The sequence below is a fragment of the Morone saxatilis genome, unplaced genomic scaffold (genome assembly GCF_004916995.1).
Source record: "Morone saxatilis isolate NCDOM2014 unplaced genomic scaffold, NCSU_SB_2.0 Contig19, whole genome shotgun sequence".
NCBI classification, from domain to species: domain Eukaryota; kingdom Metazoa; phylum Chordata; class Actinopteri; family Moronidae; genus Morone; species Morone saxatilis.
Genome location: NW_023339751.1, coordinates 17,088,983 through 17,100,660, shown reverse-complemented (window position 1 = coordinate 17,100,660; position 11,678 = coordinate 17,088,983). Strand labels below are relative to the sequence as shown.

The following is an 11,678-nucleotide window of genomic DNA, read 5'->3' as shown; positions in this document are numbered from 1 at the left end:
GTGTGTGTGTGTGTGTGTAGTCCAACTGAAAAAGTACACATTTCAACAACAGAAAGCAACAACAATAATAGCAGCAATAGCTATCCTATAGCTATAGTATACCAATTGTACAGTATTATACCAATTATATAACTATTGTATCTGTGCAAAGAGTTTGTTTGTTTCTTTGCAGTTGCTGTGTGTTTGTGTAAAAAATAACAGTAAAACAATCATAGAAAGAAAAAAGTGTGTTTTTGTTTTTGTTTTGTTTGTGTTTGTGTGTGGTGTGTGGTGTGTGGTGTGTGTGTCTCACCCAGCTCTGGAGTAGCAAATCTCTGGGATGGAGCATCCTCATTCATTGAGGGCCACTGCTTAGTCTTCCTAAAGAGAGATTGTTGCACAAATTCAAATTATACACTTTCAGTTTCAATTTCATATCAGTGCAATGTTACTAGCGTCAGCTCTGTTTGTTAGGACAATCCAGACGCTGAGGCTGAGACACATAACTATCACATATATATAATCTATTCCTACAAGCAGAAAGCAAAAATCTGAATACAGCAGACATTTGACTTGTAATACGAAGAAAAGGGACATGTGTTGACTAATAGCCCTGAACAGTGAGACAGCATGCACAATTACCGATGCATCCTGAAACTGAAATAGCTAAATGGAATTCAGCCATCTATTAAGTTCTTATTATTTACACCTTTCTACTTGTGACATGTCCAAATGGTCTTGTTGTGCAAAAAGACCCGTTGTCTATCACGTACGGCATTGAATTACCTTGACAAAGAAGCAGAACATCCAGCTTCAAGAAAAAAGAAATTGGGTGTGTGCAATGATCAGTTGTCTCCAATAGACAGGAACCAACACTGGCACTGAATTATCAAACTGCTGCTGCTCTATGTATCAGATTAAACGTTCAAGTCACAATCCAAATCAGTGATGTCTCAGGCAGGTGTTCCCTGAGTTGCGATCGTCGGCCGAAGACAAAAAGTTCGAACTTGTTTAGACACAACAGGCTGGTTCTATACTTAAAAGCAGGGCAACAATGACTTTTTTTTTTCTTTTTGGTTCTGGTAACTCCTGTGGAACTAAAGTAGTAATGCGTCATTCATTGACTTCAAAGGGATATCTGGACAAAATCCGACCCTGTGGCAGGCAGTTAAGAATAACTAGAAACTTAGAATCTCTCGCTGATAGTTTTGTGTGTTTATGTGGTTCACATAGAGGCATTAGTATTAACATTTTTCCACATCCAAAAAACCAGAATTATCCATCACAATTTACAAACCCATATCAGAAATACCCTAAATTATCTTTTTCATTTTTAGCAAACACTGATCAATATCTGTTTTTTTTCCCCCAAAAATAAAAAGGATATCAATAAAAGTAAAAATTTGTGTACCACTGTTTAATGTAAACATTGTGTAAAAAAAATCTGATTTTGTATTGTCTTAATTGTACTGAACACAAATTACACCTGTATGTGTTCCAAAAATGTCATAACCAAGTTACTTTTGGTGCACGTTTAAATAAATCACAACAATTGCAGAAAAATAACAGAAATCTAGTTTTTAGTTGTGAATGAAGACTTTTTTGGGAGGATCATAACTTGTATACATTATTACATTGGTTTAGCTCAATTATTTTGAATAGTTGTGGTTATAGGAGCAAAAAAAGGACCAACAACATCTTGTGCTTAAATGGTCACATTTTCTCCAGAAGGGGTTTAACGGCACTGCTGAACTGATGAGAAGGAACCTTGATAAGAAAATAAAAACCGTCGACCTGACAACTAAAAGAGAGCAGCTGGTGCTTTGAAAAAACTTCAGCGAGCTGCATTAGTAAACAATTAGTCTTCAGATTGAACATGAAAGGGCAAAAGGAAGAATCAATGAAGGGAATATGTCAAGAAAGCAGCAGCCTGCAGACACTGTTTTTCACTTCTACACTTGGTAGTTTCTTTTTAATGGTGTGTATTCTGTAGAGGCCCAGGGCTGAAGAGGACTGTCTGTTACCAAGTCTGACAGAAACTGACCCAGGAGGCAGGAAACACAAAACAAAACACTCACTGCTTATGGCTCCCATTCACAAAGATATTACTAGGCCTGAATCTCACACACACACGCACACACACACACACAAACACACAACAACACAACACACACAACAAACCAACATCACACACACCCAGACTGTTTCCGGTAGACTAAGAACACACACACACACACACACACACACACACACACACGAAACAACACCTTCAGGGAGACACACACAGCTGTGAAACCAAACGAGGTTGAAATATGAAAAATGTTTTATGACACAACAAGTTAGCATTCAGTCTAGTCCACCTCCAATATGATTTTTTGTTTAATTTCTGCAGTTTGTACCTAATGAATCCACTGAACCTCAGAAGATAAGTGTGTCAAACAGAAAACTATGAGTGCTGACTTCACAAATAGTGACTTAAATTGCTGCAGGTATAAAATTAAGCATGACTCTGGAACAGCAAACAAATCAATCTTATGAAACAACTAATGTCAGCCCAGCTAGGAGTCCATTCCTCTAGGTATATGTAATCTGGGGTAGGGTTCATGTTGACGATGTTCAAAATCCCCTTTTAGTCCGAGCTGGTGTAATTTAAACCATCAACAGATTAGACCACTCCTTGTAAACTCAATTGCAGGGGAAAAAATAATTTAAAAAGCCTCTCTAGTAAAAGTATTGGAGGTAGCAAAAAGTAATTTCTTTGCCCTTTTTAAAAACACACACACACACACACACACACCAACTTACCAGAGTGACCCGGTTGCAGACGGGGTCCCGCAAGGCATGGATGTAAGGCGTGGTTTGTTGGAAAGTGTAATCTTCCAAAAATGAAGCTTCGTGGTGTTTAATGTTTGGACCCCTCAGCTCTGACACTGGTGAGGGCATAGCGGCCTAGAGGAGAGGGGCAGAAATAAAGAGGTGAAGCAAAAGTAGGAAGAAAGGAGGAAAACAGAAGGAAATGAAATGAGCAGCCAAGATGAGGCGACAGAATGTACATTTTAAAATAGGTAGTAAATAAAAAGACATGGGGTGTAATGTTTTTGAGAAATTATTTCCTGATTATTTCAAGCAGCAAAATTGAATAATTATAAAAACAAGAAACCAAATTAAGCCATCATGTTTACTGTGATAGATTATCTTTCTGTGGAAATTGTTTCTCAGACAGTACAATATTGAATAGCAACAAGTAGATAAACTGATATCTGCAACTATACTAACTGTGTGCAGATGATATGAATGCACAGAAGTAAAGTAACACAGGCACAATTTTGTAAAAAAATAAATAAAAAAATGCATTACTAGAGAAAAATAAATTCAAGTCTTTAAAACTATCAGAGCATTGAGAAGAATATGTTTACAACACATGGAGGTACCTCGTCCAGTCTTTGGAGGTGCCTACTGCCAGCGTTAGCCGGCGTGCTAACATTGTCCAGCGGCGTGCTCAGGTGAGGGAGGTGGTTTGTGAGACTGAAAGGGGGCGACAGGAGGCCATGGACAAACACCTTACTGACCTTGAGGAACACCAAAAAAAGACAGCAGAAATGTTATAATTGTTATCTACAGAATGTAAAGACTGCTGTGTCTCAAACTGCTGTGATGGACTAATGTGACCCCGTCTTACCCTGGTGATTCCTGTGTAGAGAACCAGACTGCCACAGGCCTCCAGGACCAGCATGGCATCAATATTCTGTGGGCCAAAGTTTTATTGTCAGAGACATGTTAAGTCACTAGGGCGGCAGTTTTGATTGTTGTTTAGTCTGCTTATAATTTTCTCAATCGATTGTTCGTTCGGTCTAAAAAATCCTAACTTCCCAAAGCCAAAGTTGACGTATTTAAATTGCTGGTTTCTTCTGACCACCAGTCCAAAACCCAAAGATATTTAGGTTTGCTCTCTGACAGCTTTTAGTATTCATGCTTACAATTAATCAATTATCAAAACTGTGGCTAGATACCTTTCTATATCTACATGTTTACATATTCCAATAGTAAAAAAATGAAGCAGTTGTATATAGAAGAACAAAATTGAAACAAACTAGATTGTTCACATCAAAACTAAAAACAGCCAAAACTGCCTGTGCATCCCCATTGTCTAGAACATCACAGATGAGAACGATAAGTTGCTATTCTATTTTTTTTTTTCTTTTTATCTAATTTTAGGAAAGAAAACACCACCACAGTCCCTGTAGCACCCAACATCATAGCCCGCAGTTTACATTTACAACACTAGTATCTAGCGGTTGGGGGTTTAAACACAAAAATATATACAGCATTTTTGAGAATCGACAAAAATATAGCAATGCGATATTTTCTTAAACCCCTTAGAAATTATTCTAAAAATTCAAATAAAATGATAACTAAAAAATAAAACCTAATCTAATACACATCCTTTCCAGATCAGCTAAAACTGCAAAAGTAACTTAAAAACTATCTATAAGTAGGTAAGCTGGAATTGAATTAAAAACAATAAAAACATTACAAACATTTCAAAATATAATTACTCTGTTGTACAGTATAACTCATCAATAAAGTGCCGTCATTAAGACTGGTTGTATAAATTTCTGGTCTGATGATGATATTCAATGAAGTCCTCTGAGGCAGAGATTTAGCTCAACTACATACACACACATAGGTTTCCGATATGTAATGGGAGTAAAAGGCCTAATTATATCAGATGGAACTCAAACATCTGGTTGCATTAAACAGGATACAGTAACGCCTCCTACGCAGTATTCACAACTTCACACTTCCCACACAAGAATTTGATGTTAAACAAATACGTGGATGCTAGACCAGTGATGAAATCCATACAGATATCACAAAAACAGAGACAGTGAAAGCAGAGGAGTCTGAAAATGTTCATAGCTGCAAACTGCATTGTTTTCAGAAACATACTGAATATTTCTGTCTGTCAGTTTTCAGTGGTGGCAGTGTCAAACCCAAAAATACCAGACTGCGCTTGTTTGCAGATATCTGAGTCTAACTAACGCACACAAATGCATAACTCACTTTATTTTATTAAACTTTTTGGTTCAGTACCAACTTTTGCCAAATATATCTAACTGAACATGACTGTCTATTATTCATCACAAATATGCTGACAAAAGACATAAAATGATGTGTTTTTCCTGATCCGGAAATCAGTATTGATTAGGAAACGTATCATCACGGCCCTCTCAAACTCTCTGTAAATCTTATAATTATATTATTTTATATTTATTTTATTTATTTTGTAACATACCTGCAGTGGCTCTGCATCTTTGGCAGGGATGGTTGTGACGGAGGTGAAGATGAGTTGAGACGTATCGTTGCTCTCAATAAACTTCACACATCTGTGGAAACAATGAAAAAGTTTTGAACAGAAAAGTTTGTCTGATGGTCTATGCATCTTGCACTTGAGTGATCAATGTTTCTGTAAGAACCATTAAGTAACTGTCATACTGCTCTGTAGGACCTTAAATTTAGATCATCTGAGACTTTCCCAGACTCTTTATGGGCCCTGATGTTCCATAATATAAAGTATGTGCATGCTAGTGGAGTCTGTATCAAATGCATTGTGTTTGTTTGTTGACCTGAGCTGTTGGTGAGACTCCACCAGGAAACAGAGGTAGCGGTTCTCACAGAGGTCAGAGGTCAGGAATACTTTAGACGCCTGGCTGCTCATCTCCCTGAAAAAAAGTTGAAGATTCATGTGAAATAACGGCAGTTACTGAACAAGAAGAAAAGCAACAAAACACAACAACACAAAAAAGGGGATCATTTTCACAAACATTTTAACAATAATCTACTAACAATTACCATCGCTGCCAGGAGCAAGCTTACAGTTCATTTAGAAATTATCTTCATTTCATTTTTGAGCTAGAAGTGGTCAGGACCTTTTAAGTCACTGAGAATGGTTCTAGGTATGAAGCTCTCTTTTGATGCTGTCATTGATTGGTCAACATAAAGCTTTCAGTAGTTCAATAATTCTAAATAAAGGAGCTGGCCAGTCATGGTGAACTGCTTCACTTTAAGTATTTCAGGAGTTTGTGATTAAAGAATAAAATAAAATTACATTCTAAATAAATATTTATATTGATGTTCTGTTGTTCAAAGAGAATTATTTGACAACACATTTCTGGGTTTCTGTTGAGGATGCAGGTAATGACAGACGGTGACACACACTTTATGAGAATAAGCTAATACATTTTCTGTAGATCGTAAAAAGCTATGTGTCCTGAAGTCCAGGTGTTATAATTAAGTCAAAGTCTACGTAGTCTTACATTACTGGACTTGCCGGAACAAAGGCCATCAATCACAAGACCAAGTTGAAAACATATTAAAATCAACTCTCAATGCTCGCAATCATTTTCAGTCACTGATGTAAGTGAATCAAGTGCCTGCACAGACTGCATCTGTTTTCAGTAGGCTTCAGTCCTGGTAATTACCTGTGACAGCCAGCTGTGACCGTCTCACTCCACAGCTGCTCCATGCAGAGGTCGGGTACGATGGGCTCCATCTCGGGCACCAGCATCGTCTCATTGACCGTGCTGTTGGGAGAGGATAACAAGCCATGGTGCCCCCTGGGGGACGGGCTGTGGAAAGATGTGTTAAAACGCGACGCACCCGAAAAGGACGGAGCCGCCATTCCTGGAGAGTGGGCACGGCTGGAAAGGTAGAGAATACAAAAAGAAGAAAGGGGTGAGTTTTTGACCACTAGTAACACTGTGGAGAAGCGTTTTGATGAATGGGTCTTTTCAGATGTCATTTGGGTTCACACTCAATAATATATTTACAAAATTATTGGAAATGAATCATTTGAAATGTTATGTTTTCAGGACATCTTTAAATCCCCTCGTACCTGTCCTGTCATCTATGTCACAGATGTGTTTTCTAGATTGCTTCTTTTAAAATAAAAAAAACACAAAGTGCCTCTACTCACCTGAGGGCGGCCATGTTGGATATACTCGGGGAATGAACACGGGAGTGTAATCCTGGTGAAGACGTTATGACCCTGCTCTGGTGGCTGTGCAGAGCGCTGTAGTGGAGAGGAGAGCTGGTACCAACAGCACAACTAGGAGCAAAAAAACAAGGTCAGACAATAGCAAGGGACCAGAGATGCTTTCAAGCGGACAAATCTGTTTATTCTTCTTTTCTGTACTTGATTTTGTTTTTGTCAATCTCAAGTTGTCTTCATCATTCATTCATATAAATGTCGGTCCTAAGATAGATCTGTGACAGGTTTGACTGTCTCATCTTTAATTGTGTCTTTTTACTCTCGATGCATAGATTTAACTGAACTGCTATTGATGTTGTCTTGGACAGGTTTTGCTTTTGATTTAGTTTAGAATTAATTTTTTTTAATAGTTGCACACATGATTAAGGATCTTCCATATGAAAGCCAAATGCGAAATTGCAGGGCTGTAACTAAGACCCAAGGGGATGTCATTAAATTGATTATGTCATTAAATTGATTATTAAAATGATTAATCAATTATCAAAATAATTGCTGACTAATCTTCTAATTGTCTACTGACTAATTGATTAATCAACTAGTTCCACTTCCACTACCTTGTTCCAGTACTGGGACCGAGCCCGGTTGCCCCACTGCCACCGGGGGAATCCAGGCGGGAGATATTACGGAGGTGAGAGGTCAGGAAGCCCGACGCCATCAGACCCAACGGCGTGCCAACTGGATCCGCTGTACACCGCAGGACAGTAGAACGTTCCTGGTGGTGGTTAACAGCTGGAGGTTAGGTACAGGTAGAGTTTCTGTTTTTGTTTGTGTGTGTGTCTGAGTGATCACTCACATCAGGCGTGACCTTGCGCAGGGCCCAGACGGAGTGTATTCCCTGTACAGTGTCATAGGAGACAACGACAGAGGGCTGACAGCAGCTGAACACTATCTTCATGGTGGCGTCAGATGCATACTGCACACGGGAGCCTTCAAACAGACCTGGAAAGAATGCACACATACACAGAATCAGGTCAGAAGAGAGGGACGAAAGAGACAGAGTGTGGGAAAGTATGTGTGACTGTGTGTGTCGTACCTGTAGGTTTACACACTACTGGTGCAATCTCGTCTACAGGGTGCAGCATGCTGAACACTGTGGGCAGAGGTTCCCTATAGAGAAAAAGAGCTCAGTGACTCAGTTACCTTTCAAATTGTGTGTGTGTGTGTGTGTGTACATAAGTGTTACTAGGAGGTGTTTAATGTACACGTGTTTTCAGGTTTTTGCTCTTTGATGTGTGTGACTGCCTCACTTCACATGGGTGTTTGGATTCGTTTTCCATACTGTTGCTCTTTGCTGTGATCTTGTGTATGCTTATGTGTGAGTGTGCAGTGCTATTGTGTACCCGGGGGTGCTGAGTTGTGCGTCAGTCACTGCGTTTTTTCTTTCCAACAAAAGTCCAAATTTGGTTGCCCAGACATTTGAGACCTGGAGGAGACAAGAGGGGAAAGACACATTTCACATATTGTAATGTTGTGGTGTATTAATGATAATAAAAATGTTCACCTTTATTGTTTACGTTTTACTTGATTAAGCACAGACACAAATGCCATTTCTACATCTTGACAAGCAGACATAAAGGCAACTCTTTAAACCTGCATTAATTGATTTTTCCAGTCACTTTAAACAAGTTGCGAGCACAACATATAATTACGTTTTAGTTAGCAAACAGTTCCATATTAAATTATTTAAACAGCCTCTGCATGCAGATTCAGACAATATCGGGGGGGGGGGTTTACAGCTAAAGATATGCAGCCATATGCAGTCATGGAGGATGCAGGATTTTAGTATATCATTAATGCAGCCATTTTGTGCTTTTCTTTGCCACTTCCTCAGATAGCTGAAGAGTCAACTAGAGAGGGTTTTAGTGTCAAGGACACCCCATTCAGGGGATGCTTCCTCCTGTTGCAAAGGCTCTCACAAGGATTTTCTTACTCTGTTCAAAACACCAAGCTGTTGTCTGCTTGCCTCTTTAATCACTTTAATCACTTTATGAGAGTGGGTGTCATTTCCGCTACTAAATATCCAACAGTTCATCACCACCTCCATAGGCCTCAAGCAAGAGAAGCAAAAGAAAACACGATTTCCTCTGAGCAGCCCACAAACACCGTTTCTACAACTTACTGGTAAAAACACACCCCTGAATCAAATTACACCTTGTTGTTGTGCGGCAGACTAATGAGACCAGTACACACACACAAAAACAAACACACACACGACCCTCAAATGGTCACAAATACACAAACACACAGGTATCTGATATTGATGGGGTTCATTCGCATTGTCAGCGATGCAAAATTTTCATTATTATCAGTTAGCCACACAATGGTTCAGCCCTGGGGAATATCACTAATCTGACTAACCCTCACTTGCACGTGCACGCACACACACACACACAAACTAAAAAAAAAAAAGAAGCATCCGGCATCTATATAGAAAAGAAACAGCTAGGGACTTTTTACTCAGTGGAATATAAGAGTCAGAGAGCATGACCGTTTGAACACTGCCACTGATGTTACACCTACAAAATTAGAAAGTCGTACAATACGACTGGGCTGTCTGTGGAAAGTTAGACCAAAGGAAACCAAAGTGACGAGAGAGGAAAAAGATCAAAGGTTGATTAAAATTGAAATTTAGCTGATGCTTTAGAAACTCTGCAAGTCTTGACTTTTCTCTTGCTGTGGTATGAAAAATTCCCCACTAGTGCTCTCTCACCTGGAAGGGTAGCGGTGATATGAAATCCTTCCCGGTCACTGTGTGAACATTGACACAGCTACTCTGGACGATACACACAGTCTGCTCCACTTCCTCCTCTGCAAAACAACATTAAAGATATATTCTTTATTAACTTTACTTTGAACTGCAATGTAAATTAATTGAAATTGACCTGAAACAAGACTTGCTTCTCAATAAAAAAAAAGAAGCTTTTTAATGATACAGTACCGTCTTTCTTGTTCGTAGGAACAGCAAAGTTACACCATAAGGCCTGCAGACAAAATAAAAAGAGAGTCAAATCCCAGAAATGTTTGTTTGAGATGTAATTGACAACTTTATTACATCTACATTTTCCACTGAGTCTCAAAAAATACTGATCAACACCCTTTCTCAGACAGCAGAATGGCATTACGATGGTTTAGACAGCATTCAGTAACCGACCTGCTGCACTGGGCTGTCGACGGTGAAGGCCTTGTACACGTTAGAGGCTTGGGTCCGGCTGCCCTGGCTCCAGACGACCACGGTTCCTGCTGTGTAGAGCTCCTCTTCAAACTCCACATCTTCCTCCCTGACTCTCATGCACCCTTTTCTAAGCTGCCAGCATTCCTGCCAATCAAAATACATCCATTACACACAAGGACAGAATCAGAAATACAAACTGTATAGACTTAAACTTGGTAGTATTATCTATTGCAGTTATTATATCAATTACAACGTTACTTTTACACTCAAAAACAAAGATTTTCAGTTCCATGCATGAACGTATTATATTTCCTTACTTTCTTTTGTTGGACTCTGTTTTTATCCTTGTACGCTACTTTTTCTAGTTGTTTCTTTAATGTTTCACAAACAGAAGTGCTTGTAAAGGTGGAATATTGGTACCATTATGTAAAATGTAATGCCATCCAGTCTCACCCTCTCTCTCTCCTGCAGACTAACTTCCTGCAGGGACCCCACCAGGCCGGCGGCACCGTCTGACGACCAGAGCTCGGAGGCGGGCTGGAGCTCTCTGAGCTGCAGGTTGAAGGCATTTGGATGGTTCCTGCAGTGCTCGCGGCCAAATGGGACAAACGACTGCAATTCCCCTGCGGCGATCATCGTGGCTGTCTCTTCATACACGACTTCCGACATGAGTTCCAGATATCAGCATTATTTCTGGGAAGAATGGGGGATGAGGAAGGCAGAAAGCTGTTTACAAATAAGCAAGAAACCTTTTTTTGAAATTTAGTGGCCACATATTCTACCAGAAAGTACTGTTGTAGCATGTAGAGAAGATCATTTAAAATGCATGAGTTTCTGTGCCATGAAAGAAATCTAGAGCCATACCTCTACCAAGTGTCGTAAAAACATCCAAATCCTTAATATGAAACACCTTGTACAAACACATAAAAAAGGTTTTTAACCAAAATAGTAGCTAAATTAAATATTAAATTAACATTGTTACAGATTTGGCAATACTGTACTAACTTAATGTCATGCCAGTGATGCACAATTTTATTTTGAAATGGGGAAATCCTAGCACCCAGTCAAAAACATGACAGCAGTGTTTACACTGGAGTTAGCAGGTCAACACAAAGACACACAAGAGCCCAGCTTAAAGAGCAGAATAACAAAAACAGTAACGAATTCAGAAAACAAGAAGGCAGAATCTTTATAACTAAACCAAGCAGAATATAACGAGCAGATTCACGTGTAACACAAGATTAGCTGTAAGTGCTGTGTGAATAACTTTGACTTATTTTCTGGTTTCATTTCCATATCACTAAGTTGAGCTGTCCAGGACGAAGACCCAAAGCAGGCTTTATGTTAGTTTTCCCTCGCAACTTGTCACGATATTGTTGTGATCCACAGTGTATCACTAACAGTGTAACAATAAGTGTATCACTAACAGTGTATCACTAACAGTGTATCACTAACAGTGTAACAATAAGTGTAACA

At 39.3% G+C, this 11,678-nt stretch overlaps 1 protein-coding gene across 1 annotated transcript in view; it reads right to left on the bottom strand.

Annotated features, from left to right (window-relative positions):
• Positions 1 to 10,906, bottom strand: part of anapc1 (anaphase promoting complex subunit 1) — a gene marked incomplete in the record, with an annotated part of 50,576 nt that extends 39,670 nt beyond the window's left edge. The window contains 15 exon segments of the mRNA XM_035663937.1: positions 2,785 to 2,928; positions 3,411 to 3,548; positions 3,659 to 3,724; positions 5,276 to 5,366; positions 5,607 to 5,702; positions 6,462 to 6,680; positions 6,956 to 7,087; positions 7,585 to 7,742; positions 7,824 to 7,969; positions 8,064 to 8,137; positions 8,371 to 8,453; positions 9,741 to 9,838; positions 9,969 to 10,011; positions 10,182 to 10,346; positions 10,656 to 10,906. Coding sequence (XP_035519830.1) covers positions 2,785 to 2,928; positions 3,411 to 3,548; positions 3,659 to 3,724; positions 5,276 to 5,366; positions 5,607 to 5,702; positions 6,462 to 6,680; positions 6,956 to 7,087; positions 7,585 to 7,742; positions 7,824 to 7,969; positions 8,064 to 8,137; positions 8,371 to 8,453; positions 9,741 to 9,838; positions 9,969 to 10,011; positions 10,182 to 10,346; positions 10,656 to 10,871 — 1,869 coding nt within the window.
• Between the last annotated feature and the right edge of the window lie 772 nt (positions 10,907 to 11,678).